This window comes from Brachyhypopomus gauderio, unplaced genomic scaffold (genome assembly GCF_052324685.1).
Source record: "Brachyhypopomus gauderio isolate BG-103 unplaced genomic scaffold, BGAUD_0.2 sc84, whole genome shotgun sequence".
In the NCBI taxonomy this organism is placed as follows: Eukaryota; Metazoa; Chordata; class Actinopteri; order Gymnotiformes; family Hypopomidae; genus Brachyhypopomus; species Brachyhypopomus gauderio.
Genome location: NW_027506905.1, coordinates 715,979 through 732,417, shown reverse-complemented (window position 1 = coordinate 732,417; position 16,439 = coordinate 715,979). Strand labels below are relative to the sequence as shown.

Here is a 16,439-nt window from a genome sequence, read left to right as displayed (position 1 = left end):
TTAAAACCATTCCAAACTGATTGAGTCACCGGGCGGGTTTCACTCAGGGCTCGTTTATTGCTGCCTTTTGTCACATCCTTGTAAATGGGCAGCTTGTGCCCACTGACCAACTGACAAAGCCCACCCACTGCTCGCCTTCATCTGCTGTGTGCAGACAGAAATCAATGGCACAACCATGGCACCTTTTCCCACAATGCAACCCGCCTGCCAAGGAGCCCTGCCTTCTCTCGCTTCAGCTGCACACCACATAACCTTTCTGGCTGCACCCTCGTCCACACACAAGTGCCAATTGTTTTTGCGAGGATTTGCGTGTCTGGTTTACCACGCCGTGATAAAAGCTTTGCTCGTTCGAAATTTGTTTGTTTTGTACTTAAGCTGTTGATAAAAGGCAAATTGCTTTAAAAAAAAAAGTAATGTGTGACCTGTTGTCATCACCATCCCACCCCATGAACGCTCTATTTATTTAGCTTTTCATCTGCTGTTTGTTTACTTGTTTATTTATTTAATTCATACAGGTTGATTGTGTCCTAGAATACTGAAAAATGTGGTATTTCATAAGGCCATATTATCTGTGGTCTTCGGTCCGGACATTGCTGCGTTTGTCATCCCGTTCGTTAAGTTTTGAGTAACTGAGGGACGACGTGGGAGAGATGACACTGTTAATGAGTTTTACCCTGTCTTGGTTACCTGCCTTCCCTTCAGGCTTCAGGTTGTTGAACCTCATTTTAAATTGGCGGGGAGCCTTCCGCAGAAGCTGTCCTCTCCGCTGCGGTGTGACAACTTGAGTCTGTCTCTAGCTGCTTTAATGAGTTTCCTCCTGTTTTGCCCCTTTCTTGGGAGCTTGAAACAAACAGGAGAATACCAATGACAACGGTGAAGAAGTCCCTGCTGCGTGTGAGGCATATTGCTCGCCATACGAGGTGTTCCCTCACAGGATAATTTAAGGTCTGCACACAGGGATTTAAGGAGTGCATTTTATTGCCAAGGTTGGAGTCATGAGGAAAATAAACTCAATTTAAAGAGGTATGCTAGCTGTCCCCCTTCATACCTTTGCTTTGTTATTTCCTCAAGGTTAAGGGCTTGGAGATTTCACACTCCCCCTGTATGATGGACTGTATGATGGAGACCAAATAAGCTTTCATTAGGGGTGCATTTCTAAGGAACTGGCCTAGTTAAGAATCTCCACATATAAAAATTTGAAAAGGGATTCCGATAACCTTGGCACGTTTCATTACAGTCCTGTTTGTGACCAGAATTAATGTGGGTCCTCATTACTGGAACCTCTAGAAGACACACAATATGGCTCCCTGCAGATGTTCCAGTCATCACTCTGACTCAAGCCTCCCCACTCTCCCAATGTGCTGTTTCATTCAGGAAAAAAGTCCCATTCTGAAAGTCTGCAAATGTGTCTTGGGACTTGAAATGCTTATTTATGTGATAATGATCTCCAATAACCACAAGAGGAGATTTCGACTGAAGAAATCCAAACTCCTGGCTTTGGTACTAATGCAATGTCAAGAAAAAAAAAATCCCCCATATAGAAGTTAACAGAAGGTGCATTAAGGCAGTCCACACCACCGCCATAGGGAATATCAAATAAATAATTCTGCTAACTTTAATAAAACGTTTGACTTCTCCCCTGTCGTTCGGTTTAATTGGCAATTTTCTCTGCCATCCTATTAGAATAGTAACATCACCTGGTTAAGAGACCTTAAGATTTCGTATTACTTTTCAGAGGACATCACAGATTGATGCTTAATTAACTTCATCTTGAAACTGAGCTATTAAGCCAGGAGTACTCTTGAACCCATCTGGAAAATGGCATTTATCTAAAAAACCCTCTCCTGTGTGGTTAGTCGTGACTGGAGTGAAACACCTCCAGGAGTGATAGGACCCGGTTTGTGTTGTGCCTGTGGATTTCCTTGAGCAATATTTTAACACATGACCTTTAAAGACATTTTGTTTCTTACTATCAAGTGTGTCTGTTTCACCTTTTGTAATCTTAAGACTTGAGTGAATCTGGTCCTTGTTTGATGGACCGCTGAAAATTACCTTTTAACAAAGGGTAGGCTGTGGTGCCTTTAATACACTGCATGGTATTTAAAGTAGTTACAAATGGTCAAAAGGTATTTTAAATTAGCATAATTTCTTTGTGAATTAAGCCAAGAACCAAATTATATGTACATTCCTTTTTGAAATCCACAATTTAAAATATTGTTTCCAAGTTCTAAAAACTTAGTTATTTCTCAACTACAGCACACACAATTATTTATGTGCCAATAATACAACCACACCATTTCTGGGTCCCATTATACTCTTAAGTTGTCTCAGTTCCTTTTTAAGTATTAAACTAAAACTCGACAGAATTAAACAACAAAACATTTACTGAAGTTTTAGATCAATGGATCATGTGTGTCATTCTGAAAATGGGATTTGTACAAATAAGACTCACATTCTGCAAAAAAAATAAATAAATAAAAATAAATAAAACAGTAGCTTGTGTCACATTCAAAAACACCACCAGACTACATTGAGAGTCCTGCACAGGACAGCTGGTTTTCACAACTGTACTGGGCTTAGAGACACAGAATTGAACAAGCACCAGAGTGATTTTACTGGCAGCCTTCTGTGCTATGATGCTGTCTCTGTACTCACGGCTGGATGTGTTGTCAGTCAGGCGTGGAGTCCACAAGACAAATGGCGTAACTACAAACAGGTGATCGATGGACCCAAACGCTCATATAACACTGATGCAGCACTTTTTCCACTACTGCCCTCCAACTTTATATGTAGTGTTTTGACAAGTGTTTGATGGTCAGTCTGGGTCTTGTAGTTTGAGTGAAGTGAGAAAAATGCCATATACGAGCATAACTGTAATAAAGGTTCCTGCCTTAACACAGGAAATGAAAGCCTGTTTTCACTCAATGCGATTAAGCTGCCTGGTTGTATTGATTTCCCCAGAAACACGCCCTCAATGGAACATTTGTCATGTTGGTTTGTTGCGGGAACATTCACAGATAATGGATATTCTGAACTGCGAGACCTCGCGTGAGGGAGCCGCTCTCACTGGCAAGATGGGGTATCGTCGTGCGGCCCCACAGACTGCCGTTTGGGGCAAAGGATCTTGGCAAAGGCCCTGCGGAAACTGCTGTGGCACAGCGGGTACAGGAAGGGGTTAATGGCGGAGTTGAGCCAGAGCAGCCAGAACGTGACCTCGTACCAGTGGTGCTCCACGCACGCCCCGCTGCAGGCCGCACGGATGATCATCAGCAGGGTGTAGGGAGCCCAGCACACACCGAACACACACACTATCACCGCCAGAGACTTGGCGATCTTCTTGTCCCGGGAAAGCCGTGAATGCCCTCCGCTCCCGCAGGGGGTGCAAGAATTAGAATTAGACGGGCCCTGTGCTTGGACCACACGGGTCCTTATCCAGCACCCCAGGGATCCTTTCTTCTTGTTGACCGCCTTCATGGACAAAGACACAGAATGACTGCTGCTGGGGTCTCCGCTGGACGACGGCGAGACCTCCTCGTCTTCCTCGATGGCGGCCGACGGCACGGCCGGCTCGCTGGAGGAGACCTTGCACGTCTTGACGAAGAAGACGGCCGATGACGCGGGGCCGTCCGCTGCCCGCCAGCCTTCCTCGGCCCGCTCGGCGGTGGCCCGCGCCGCCCGGCTCCGGTTCCTCCGCTGGATGTTGAGGTAGATGCTGAGGTTGAAAAAGGCCACGGAGATGAACGGCGAGAAGAACTCAAACGTGGAGGCGCTGAGCAGGAAATACCAGGTGCAGTAGAACTCGGCGAAGCACTCGTCAGCCGGCACGATGCTTTCGCCAGCCACCTGCTCCCAGAAGATAATGGCCGGCCCGTACAGCAGGAAGGCCAGAACCCACACGGCCAGCATCTTCCCCACAGCCAGACGGGTCATGCCCTGCTGCGCGCGGTACCTCACCTGTGGAATGAGGTGGACAGGTAGAATCAGCAACAGATGAATCGAAGCATCTCATAGAATGTGAGCTTCAAGGATGCTGGCAAGAGACACAGTGACAGACCTTGGCTGCTTCCAGTCTTATTTATGAAAGCATGTGTTGAACTCAAAGAAGAAAGGATCTTTGAAGAAAAGCCAACCTATCCAATGTTTTTTCCGAGTGATAAAATGAATTAGTCACACTGCACAAAGTCAGAGTGACACGCTGACCTGCATACCTTAACCTTGCTTACAGTAAAGGTCTACAGGAGATTGCAAGAGCTGTTTTCAGTAAACATATTCCAACTGTGTAGCAATTTAGATGACAAATAGGGTGTCAGCTCAGTCTAACCATCCGACATTCAAATGCAAAGTAAGAGTGGACAAACCGGCAGTGTGGGGGGAAAAAAGGCAATTACACTAGCACAGTTTTTCATTTCACATGGAAGAGCGTTCATTGTTCAACCAAAACTTTTGAATGGGAACTAGAGGGGATTCATTTATTAAAGGTCAATCCATCAAAAACTGACACCCTCAATTGAAAAAGCAGCACATTTGAACAGTCTGGCTTTGTACTAACTAGAGGTAGTGGGCATCTTTAAGCAAGTGTGTTTTTGTTGCCCGTGAGCTTGCTTATGAAAATTGACATTGAACAAAATGCACTGATTTTGTGTTTGATCTATTTGGAAAAAAAAACATACAGATACAGCTATGCTGCTTTCATGTTAGGACTACATTATTAAAACCACAGACTTTACACCTGCCCACACTGGCCTCCATGTGATGTGTGACTACAGAGTGCAGTCTATGTGCTGTTTGTCAATCGCTATAGCTCTTCATCACTGCTCAATGTCTAACCACAGGAACACTGCTGACCACATTATTTGTCAACACAGCCCACATGGCAAAGGGTGTTGTGCTTGTGTGAGTCTGTCAGGCACAGCAGGGTTGCTGGAGTGTTTGTGTGGGTCAGCGTCACCGCCAGGCGGGAAGATTTCTACCACCCAAAATGTCCAGCCCACACGTTTATGAAGAGGTACACAATGCTTCACAACCTGTGCAAGACAACATCATCTCTAAGCGAATACTATATGTGAATTGCACTGCTACAGCATATACTACAGAATCCACCTGAGATTGGGAAGAACTATGATGTATAGAGGAAGCACAAGGCCGTAAGTGAATGGATGCTGTATTCAGAAGAATGTGCTTACCTTTCAGAATACATTACTGGATTTGCCATCAGCTGAACAGCAGCTGTAAGCCTGTATTACCTTTGTAAGCCTTTCCCTGCAAGACCTTCCTTCACACTGCAGGGTGGGCCTTCTGCTATCTCAGATAGTGCTTCCATAGACAGACTGTGTCTGTGTTCATTTCCTCATTGATAAATACACTGCCATTTTGTTGGGGATTCGTAGTGCTGAGTTACCACAGTAGCGATTTACTCCTGCGCTGCTTGAATGTGCCCCTGGGTGTACTTCACATCTAAATGTGACACCTGCTAATGTGTGTTTGACATTACTTGAAGAGCTTTTCGTAGTGCCCTGGGTTATCACGGAGCGGGAACGTGTGCTGGAGAATACTTGCTGAAGTCAGTTTGCTGTCGTTCGTAATGGGAGTGGGAGGACTTGGCTTCATCTGAGCTCTAATCCTGAAAGCACTAATGCTTTTGGGTAAAAGGGGGGATGGTTTTGGGCTACGATCCCGTTTTTACACTTCCTGAGTAGGAAGTCGTTATTTTAAGTGCTGGACTGTGGTAAAGTAATCTGCATGAGTATTGCTAACAATGTTTTTACAAGAAAACAAGTTTTAAGGACATTATAATTTGAAGGGATGGTGTAGGAATCACTATATCCAGTGGTTGTCAGAAGCTTCGCTCACCTGATTCAGTTCATTCTGGGCTTGAGGATTATTTAATGAGAGGAACCGCCTGAGTTAAGAGGGAAACATGGTTCCCTTCATGAGGTTTACTCTCATCTATGTGGGGTACATATCTTACTGAAGGCACTGACTCTGAAGATCATTCTAACATTATACCTTTACTTTTCAGTTCAGAATTTGACTAATTGCAATTCAACATTTAAAAAAATTTGAAAAAATATATTTTAAAGAAATGTTAGATAAATTCTATAATTTCAAATAATATTACATTACCTTTTTATATTAAATTCACAATATTTTAAATTTTACATAAGAAAAAATTTCAAGTGTGAAAATGGAAATTTCAGTCAAATGCAGTGTGGAAGAATATTTAGCAAAAAATGGCTGAAGCATTTTACCCATTTTTTGCAATTACTTACTTTCTGAGGTGTATGTAAACATACTATCGGCGCCCCCCGAATGAAAGTTGTTGACCGGGAGGGGTGGCAAACGTAAGATGGACACAAATTAAGTATTATATCTCATCGATTTGGCGCCCCCTCTAGTGCAGCGCCCCTATGCGTCGCATACGCTGCATACCCCCTTTTTGCGCCACTGACTGGGGAAGCCGGATTTCGGCTGCTAATGGATGGCAGTGGTGGCGTTGGGAGCGGCTGTCTGTGCTGGGAGTGGCTGTCTGTGCTGGGAGCGGCTGTCTGTGCTGGGAGCGGCTGTCTGTGCTGGGAGTGGCTGTCTGTGCTGGGAGCGGCTGTCTGTGCTGGGAGTGGCTGTCTGTGCTGGGAGTGGCTGTCTGTGCTGGGAGCGGCTGTCTGTGTTGGGAGCGGCTGTCTGTGCTGGGAGTGGCTGTCTGTGCTGGGAGCGGCTGTCTGTGCTGGGAGTGGCTGTCTGTGCTGGGAGTGGCTGTCTGTGCTGGGAGTGGCTGTCTGTGCTGGGAGCGGCTGTCTGTGCTGGGAGTGGCTGTCTGTGCTGGACTACTCCAATCTGGGCCAGAGAGAATGCAGTCTTACCCATTTCACAACATGACAAATGAGCTGACAGTCGAGAAAAGCTATCAGCTACTTCTGAGTGGGAGCAGAGGAATGTGAGTCCTTAAGGTGCCTTATCACGCTACTCCTGTGTTTATTAACTACACAACCTGGAAATAAGACTTTACCTTAGGGAACAGGAACGCTTTGGGCCACAGGACACCAGATATTTATTATATCACTACACATCCCACAGCACTGCCAGGCTAAAAGTTTAGAAATGACAGAAACCTCAGCTGATTCACACAAGCGACTGCTCATTCCAGTTTGCTTACCGGGATGCATTTTGTGAAGTGCGTAAAAACTGTCAAAACCTGAATAGATTGTCAGAAATGAACTGTCAGAACCGCTAGATTGTTAGAAAAGTAGCTTGCTACAAACACAGTGTGTCAGATCAAAATTCAAGACGGTCAGTATACACATTCAGTATAGATGTAAATATGTTCATTTACCCTGCATACTGCTCAAATCAACTCCAAATGTCATAACATGTTTAAACTAATAGCTCATTAGTGACTCATATAACACATTTGCTCATTTAAAAGAAATGAAAGAAAAAAACTATTAATGTGACAAACAGGATGTGATAAACAATCTATTAAAGAAAAACTGGATTACATCCTAATTCAGAATTCACACAAAATCTCATGTTTTATGCATGAATAAGCAGAATATGCTTTTGAGATGGGGACGGTTGGGAGCGCTTAATGGCGTTGGGGAAAATGGCATCTCTCTTCACTGGTCTCAATAGGCCTTTCAGATAAGCAGCCAAAGTGGCTCAAGTTATGATCTTTTCAAAAAGGTGATGAGAGTTTATTAATGTTTGGTGTCATACTGCTACTTATTGCTGCATACCTATATTAAATATCATTTTACCACCAAAATACATAAACAAATATGAGTTATTAAAGAAAGTGGGGGTATTTAAGCTTAATCTCTTTTTTTCTTAGAATCATACAATATTACAATGCCAGTGTGCAATAGGGGAGCCTTACGTGGGTAAGCGTGTATTTTATCAGGCACTGACCAAAAGTGACAACAAATAAGTAAAGAAAACTGTATGAGTGCACTTCCTGGTACAGGTCCTAGCAGTGGTTACTGTTGTGGTACAGGTCCTAGCAGTGGTTACTGTTGTGGTACAGGTCCTAGCAGTGATACTGTTGTGGTACAGGTCCTAGCAGTAGTTACTGTTGTGGTACAGGTCCTAGCAGTGGTTACTGTTGTGGTACAGGTCCTAGCAGTGATACTGTTGTGCTCCATTGGAAAAAAGACACTTCCCCATATTTTTCCTAGGGTCAAAGGAAAATGTTGTTTTGTAGTGAAATAACTTGAGAACCAGCTAATTACTTGTGCTATCAGGGGTAATCAATTACTTTCTGACAATATCTGGGGCACCTTTATACATTATTTAGAGAAGACAGACTTAGCTCATAGAATGAAAGCCCTTGGGGATATATGCAACCAGCTGTAATATTCTAATCCATCAAAGACTTTTATTCTTCATCATTGGTACATGGATGTAACATGTACCTAAATGGAATTATAGAACCCTAAAAAGGTCTTGAACCCAGTGTGCATATTATGTGTGTATAAGTATGTATATGTATATGGTATATATGTAAAATTCCAGGTAAAGGTTTGGACACCTCTGTTTGAATGTATGGTTTAAATAGCAATAAAGGCATTTTAAAGGGATTATGCTTATGCTTGTGTCTATGACAAATATTATTTGGAAAATGTGTTAGCCTATGTATAAATTCATTTTCAAAATACACAATTTTATATGCACCCTTAGTACCTTTCCGAACGTGTCTTTGAAGAATGTAAAATCTAATAGAGTCGATGTTTACCACTGCATAGAGTAGGTGTGTCCACACTTCTGACTGACACTCTATATTTGTTTATAGATGTATTTATTAAATCAGTTATTCATTTCATTTTTTTTTCTTGACGGGGAATGGGAGGAGGGTACATGGCATCTATAATTGTTATGGCAGGTTTTGTTCATGTATTTTGTATTTCTGTGATTTTATAAATTGATATATACATGTACTAGTGAGTGAGCACTTATACATAACTGTATTATGTTGTTGATAAAATCAGTAAATGCATTAATGTAAAGAAACACCTAGCTACTATCAAACCATCAGATCAAGCCAAATGCCAGCATGTGGTCTGACTGTGGGGTCAGGCCATCTTAGAGAGACCAGCCACCCTGCAGAGTTTAATCTGACACGCCTTGGCTCAGTGGGAACGTGCTGTTCAGAACTGCACACAGCAGTGGGTTTGATCTCCAGGAGTAAGGCTGGGTAGCCCTTGTTCTGTGAGTCATTTTCCCTAAAACTGTACAAAATCACTTGTGCAGGTAGTATGGAGAGAAATCTCCCTAAATAGTTGTCTCTTCACTTTTATGAATACTTTCTCTGTTTTACTCACAGCTGTCATTCCATATGGAGTTGCAGTGTTCAAGCTTAGAAACAGTTTCAAATCTGCGAGTAATAAAAAAGATACAATCAATTCTATAAATTTTGAACATCACTGAATATATCAATCTCATATCACGATCAAGGTGACTCCAAAGTTATTACGTTTTTGTATTTCGGTGGGAGACACTGAGGGTGTCTCTGAACCATACTGAGATGCTTTAACATCTAGGACTTCTAAAGCTAATCTGCTTGCTTGTTTTCCAGCCCATTGAATGTTGGCTGCATTATTTCAAACCATTCTTATGAAAAGCCATTTAAGGCTGTCAAAATTTAAATGCTTGTTTAACAGGCCACCTTGCTGGCTAGCTCACTTCACTTTACTGAGACGATTCAAATGCACCAGTAGCTCACAGCTGGGGTTCTCCTCCTCTGAAGCCAGACAGGGCTTCAGACTGACAGGAAATTAGCTGCTAAGCATGCCATCCCTCCAATGGCTGCTTTAGGCCATTTGCATAGCAGTAGGATGGGGCATATTTCAAGTGAGCCAGTTTAGTCAGGTGTGACACAACTTGCAAAACAGGTGCACCGTAAAATGATATCCACCTCAGGCCATCGTGTTACAGACTTCCAGGTCCATTTTGTTCTAGCTAGTTTTTTGTTTTTGTTTGTTTTTTTTTATCCATTCAGGAAATACAATGTCTCAGTCGGACAATGCCTTTCCGTCACTCATTTGCATTTTACATTTATACTGTATTTGCATTTACAGCCCTTTTCAAACTGTTCAGTTCAGTGCAATTTATAGATGTTCTTTGTTGTTTCAGTGGAAGTTATCATTATGTTTGAACAGCTAAGATGGAATTTCTGGCCTACCTAATATGCATTTTTCAATTTCAGAAGGAAGGTTACTAGCACATTTTACAGACTGATTATGATCTGTTAGCAGAATGTCCTGCTAACCTTAATTATCACCAAGTTACTCTCCTTTATATAAGCCTTGTAGCAGGCAATGCTAACTAGGTAACCAAACCTTCAGAAAGTCAATTCCACTACATTTCTTTATACATTTCTTCTACTAAATAATTCAGAAATGTTGCTTGGAGATGCTAATGACCAAACGCCACGTGCTTAGTGTTTGTGGTAAAGCTTGGGCTAGCATGCGCAGCCCATTACGTGATTGTGGACTCCCCAACAGGGAGTCGCTGGTAAAATGCACGCTTCCCAGTTTGAACACCCATCTCATTCTCTTGATCATGTCATACATGGCTGCGATTCCCTAGCAGAGAAAAGAGTGACATCTCGGAGAAGACAACGCCATATAGGTCGTTTGGTCTATCCCAGCCATGTCGTATCACAAGAATGTCAGGCTACTGTATAAATAGAACATTACTTGTGAGACTGGGGTGCAAAATGTTGCCGCTGCTCTTTCAACCTAATGAGTACAATTATGTACAAAACAGGGGCTCTGACACAAGATCTGCACTTGTTCTTCAAGCTACTTGGGCTGGAGATGTTTGAAGTACTTAATAAATGAGCCATTTTCCAGATTAAAGCGTGAGTCAGTCCATGTCTTCACCCAGCTCACCCATGCAGTGTTGGTCAGCTCGTGCTCTGATGACTGCATGTGGGAACATTGCCATGGCCTTCATGGATTATGGATGTAGGGTGGAGGGGTCCCTTCGTTATCCTGCTATCCTTATCGCGTTCCCACTGATATCTCTTAAGAAGGAAATCAATATTTGTGCTTCAGTACTCTTTTGATGAGAATTGTGATGTGGGCAAAAGACAGAACCTCTAAAATCATTTGTTTGTTTGTTTGACACTTGTTTTCCCCTCGTTGGTACTCCCTTCTCACTATATAACAATGCTCTTTTATTTCATACAAATTGCTGTGGCATGAGTGTTTTAGTGATGTGGAACAAGGTAACATCAGGGACCTCTTTCATCCACAGCCACTGTGCACATTAGATATCAGAGAGGAGAATCAGCTCAGCCAAGATACAACACCTTTACCTTCCACTTGCATCATGTGTGCTACTTTTTAGCCTTGACTTTTACCTTTGTGGTTAGCATCAGAGACAACAAACACAAGCAGGTAGGAAAGGTCAGAGAGAGGGGACAGGCTTGTTACCATGATGTCTTGTGAACCATACCTGCCTGGGAGACTATTTTTGCGCTAAGACAAGGCAGACACTCTCTGAATTCAGCCATACTACCACAGATCAAAGATGCACTTATACATTAGACCTGACTGAAGAGAATCAGCTCACTTCTCTGCGTAATATCAGCCGGGGAGAGATTTGCTCTTTCTCTAAACAATCTGCATCCCATGGCGTTTATGTTGGCAAAGGGTATTTTGGCAAATGGTGTTTTGGAGGTTTTGATTGAGCCGGCCTTTTAAGTCAAATCATCTACAAAGCTAAAACATGTCTGAACAATTAACTATATTGTATTATATCTACACAATATTATGTTCACTCTGTAGTTTCCAGGGTACAAATTTATGGAAATTACATTGATTTGACAAAAATCATTACAATACTGCTATGAAATGGTTTGTCCCAGATAACCATAGGATGCATGTTTTGTGTGATTTGATTGGCAGAGGGCAAAAGGCAGCTATTAGTCTGACTGTTATTGCCTGGCTGCAGTAATATATAGGATGGTGAGATGGAACATATTAGATTGTGAAAAACACTGAGATTCAACTCTGTGCCACCTAAGATACCCTACTACACAGATACACTACTACACAGATACCCTACTACACAGATACCCTACTACACAGATACACTACTACACAGATACCCTACTACACAGATACACTACTACACATATACACTACTACACAGATACCCTACTACACAGATACCCTACTACACAGATACAATACTACACAGATACCCTACTACACTGATACCCTACTACACAGATACACTACTACACAGATACCCTACTATACAGATACACTACTACACAGATACCCTACTACACAGATACACTACAGTATCAGACTCAAGTGAGATTGTGCATGTGTATGTGTGTGTGCGCATGTGTATGTGTGTGCACATGTCTGCGTGCGCGTGAAATCTGAACGTACGGCTCGGGTGACAGACAGGAAGCGGTCGTAGCTGATGAGGACGATGTTGAAGACGGAGGCGGTGCAGAGCAGATAGTCCATGACCAACCACAGCTTGCAGAGGCCGCGTCCCAGCGTCCAGCGGCCTGTCAGGATATAGGGCATGTACACGGGGATACAGAACGCCCCTGAACACAGAACAACAGTGCACAGCGCATGACACCACGCCTTCATATAATGAGCCTTACGCTGGCCTCAACTGGCCAGACGTCACTGACGTTTTGACATTCTGGCACGCGTGACGTGGAGTCGGTCTGCTAATAACATGAAATGGCACGCTGGCCTAACAATGCAGACACTGTCAGCCCCGACGCCATCATTACAGAATCCTGTGATTCCATCACAAAGCAGCTGTCATTCCTGCAATCAAACCAATCATGCAGAGAAGAATTGAGAGAAACACTCCCTGCAGCTGCCTCCACCCAAGGCTCGAGAAGAAGTGTAGCAGCTACCTGGTCTGCCGAGCAGTCTCTCACAGCTGAATACAAAACGCCTGATTAAGGCGGCTCTTCTGCAGGACGCATGGGGAACTGACCAGCGGTGGACGTTCCATTTATCCTGACCAGCACTGAGAGAAAACAGCGCTTGACCTTTCATGTGGCATCTTTTCCCCAGAAGTCTGTGATTTCTGCAGGTGATCGCAGAGCGGGCCTCGCACCAGACCCGTTCACCTGAGGGCCTTATCTAAGATCTGGAGGTTGCGTTTTAGTCCATCAGGTTAAATGACAGCTCTGCTCTCCCAAGAATAGGAAGGCGCTGAGCTGGAAGTGGTGGTTCAACATATAACTGACTCCAAATATAAAATCCAGCACGTCAGGATTGAGGCTGAGAGTGCCTGCCCGCAAGTCTTCAAATAAATCAATGATATTTATCTTACTCTTCCTTCCTAACACTCCAGCTCAGGAGCTCTGATTAGAGATGACAGTACACTACCACTAGAACGAACCAAAGGTTTCTCATCCATCTCTTGTGTGATATTAGGATTTAAGCCTAATGTAGCCTTCCCCAGAGTTTGACTGAGGTCAGGTATTGAAGTGCTTAAATCATAACACCATAGTCATTTATAGAGATTAGAGAGGATAACACAAAGATAGCACGGTGTCAACAGGGTGTGAAGGAGGAGGGGAGTTGGATTTGGAGATGCGTGGGTGGGTGTGTGTGTTTGGTGTCTTGTGGTACAATTCTGTAATCTGGAATGAACTTTTGGGGGATAAAATCTGTTCATTCTAATGATTTCAGTGTACTGCCACTAATTGGTTTACACACAGATTAAATACTGAACTCAGAATGAGTGATATATAAAAACGCAAACGAGACAGAAACTTTCACCTTGTTTACAAAGAGTTAATCTGTACACTTTGACAGTTGTGGGGGTGGACAGACAACGGAGTGACAGTATAATGCACAACTAATTGTGGCCAACGTCAGACTAAGTAGCTGGGCAGTGAATGTACGTAGGCCAGTGTGAAGAAATGTGCATCACATCCGCTCGTGCTCACTGTTGTCAAGAGAAAAGTGAAGTGGCAAAGGAAAACCTCAGCGCGAGCGTTTGGTCGAACAATCCTTTTGTTTTTTTTAAACGGCAGTCACGCAAAGTCGGAGTGAAACACAGCAGGCATTACAAGTTTCTCACGAGCACAACGAATGAAGGCAGATCAATTAAAAACGTCTTAAATACCACAGTACGAAGTACAATTAGGTTAATTTAAAATTTCAATTGTCACCTTTGACAATTGACAAATCACCTATGGGACTACAGGCTGTGCGGTGTATCACTATTTAGTTATAAATATTTCAGAGAGACAATCATATGACTGTAATTGAAACAACATTTTTAAATCACGTAGCATATTATATCAAGCACAGGTGCATGCCCCAAATAACTTTAATAACTTAATAATAATAATAATTATTATTATTATTATTATTTATAAAGAATATTTTGTAATACTTACCGACAAGAAAATCTGATATCGCCAAATTAAGGAAGAAATAATTGCTTTGATTTCTGAGGCTCTTGTCCACGACAAAAGCAAGGATGACCAAAGCATTTCCCACTACAACCACGACAACAAGGGTTATCATTAAAACAGCAAGGATCACCATAGTGTGGCCAGGGAAAGCGGCCACGGCGCCGCTGACCCCCTTGTCGCTAAAGCTTGAATTATTGTATCCAGAAAAGCAAGTTACCATTGTGAATTCAGGGCTACCTCAGGGAACAGCGATAGGATGCTCTCATTGTCCGTTTTAAATACTAGACTGGATTTACAACGAAAGAAAAAAAAACATTCGACTTTTCACCTTGTCATCATCGCCTAAAGTTCGCCTGCATCATGGAAAAAATGTTTAAGACCCGCCTTTTACTGTATTGAGAGGGTTTCCATGTTCCAAATGTTCACAAGGATAATTCCGTGGTGTTTCAAAAGCCTTTTTCGTTCAAAGAACTATTCTCCAAGAGTCCACTGAACTCCATTTGAACAGTCTGTCTATGAAAAACGTTAAGAAAAATGCGCGCAATTGCTTTCCAACACAGTAAGGGGTCGAGATGGAAACCGCTGGAACTGTGCGTGCTTGTACAGCGCGCGAGGAAATTAACCACGGTAGCCTCGCGCCTCCCCTCGGGTGATACTTAGTTCGCTGAACGCACACAGAAGGCAACCTGTGTGAAAACGAGCGCTTAGACGAGCGCTGCGACTCATCTTATTGTGCGAGTCGTTTCAGAACCCTGGACAGCAACACAGAGCTCGCGTTCTCTCGCTCCCTTTACAGGAGATGCGAATCCTGTTCTTCCAAAGCAAAATCGCTGGACAGAAGTGCGTGTGATAGCCTGCAAGATTCATCACTTTAAAGGATCAGTATCTATCGTTCTACACATTGCAATGGCGCAATTCTCCAAGATATGAAAATACAATTGTCGCAAATGTCATTTATTAGGAAATGACTTCATACATTATGCACACGCTCTGTGTCACCCTGATAAAAACGAACATGTGTAATTATACGCCCTGTCAGAGGTTGAGTCTTCTTTCACAGTGACTCACTTCCCCGCTGTCACAGAAGAACAATTTGGCCCAGTGAGTTAATTCTCAGCTGTGCCTACGGGGGTTGGAGTGAGAATGCACCATTACACACCGATAATGCCTTAGACCCGTTATGTAGCTGATGCCCAGACTTTTTGAAATATGATTGAATCACGTTTAAACACTTGTAACACGAGACTAAATACCATTAGTACCACAGTGGCCTATCTGACAGTTCCGTTTAGTACTTCAGAGGTAGTCAGTCATTTACTGTTTGTTTTTCATTTAGCCACTTGTATCTGCGTTCCACACAAGTGCTTTCGCACTAATTTTCAACTAATTATGAAGTGCTAATTACCCATGCACTCAGGTATTTAAGCCCAATACCCAGACATGCGCACAAAAGGTTAAGGGGTTGTTACATGTGATTCACAGCTAGTAAGATAGATGTATCAGTCATCTTTAATATCTACCTGGCAAAAGATAAATAAAAAAATCACAGTGTAAACTATGTATTCCTTGGAGATACATTTTAACATGTCTCTAGATATCCTACCACACTATTCTAAATAAGTGCAAATCACTGAGTTGTTTTGGGCCCCAAAAAGGCAAAAAGTCACCCCGAAACGTTTACCTGCCAAATGCACTTTGATCCATTGTGTGCACATTATGCAAGTTGTGTGTGGCCACATCACAGAAAGGTGTCCTGCAGCCCCACAGTGCACCTAAATTGTACTGATGAGTCTTGTGATTGTATGAAACTGATAAATCTATGAGCAACATCCACATCTTGGGACAGCGGGACTATATTTACTTGCAGCCGGAGAGACGCAAAAAGGTTTACAAAGTAATGTGTAAACATTTTAGTCTGCAGAAAAGAGGAAGTTCATTGTATCTGTATTGTTGCACCGTCACACGTTTAGAATTATCCCCAATTAGGAGCAAACTACATGTAACACGTAACACATATAACACATGTAAC

At 42.8% G+C, this 16,439-nt stretch overlaps 1 protein-coding gene across 1 annotated transcript; it reads right to left on the bottom strand.

Moving 5' to 3' along the window:
- Positions 1-1,341: 1,341 nt before the first annotated feature.
- Positions 1,342-15,126, bottom strand: LOC143493299 (histamine H3 receptor). The gene is made up of 3 exons (XM_076991651.1): positions 14,393-15,126; positions 12,399-12,565; positions 1,342-3,954 (listed from the first exon to the last, which is right to left on the bottom strand). Exons 1-3 carry the CDS (start codon positions 14,628-14,630, stop codon positions 3,064-3,066), a joined length of 1,296 nt encoding a protein of 431 aa, XP_076847766.1. The 5' UTR covers positions 14,631-15,126; the 3' UTR covers positions 1,342-3,063.
- Between the last annotated feature and the right edge of the window lie 1,313 nt (positions 15,127-16,439).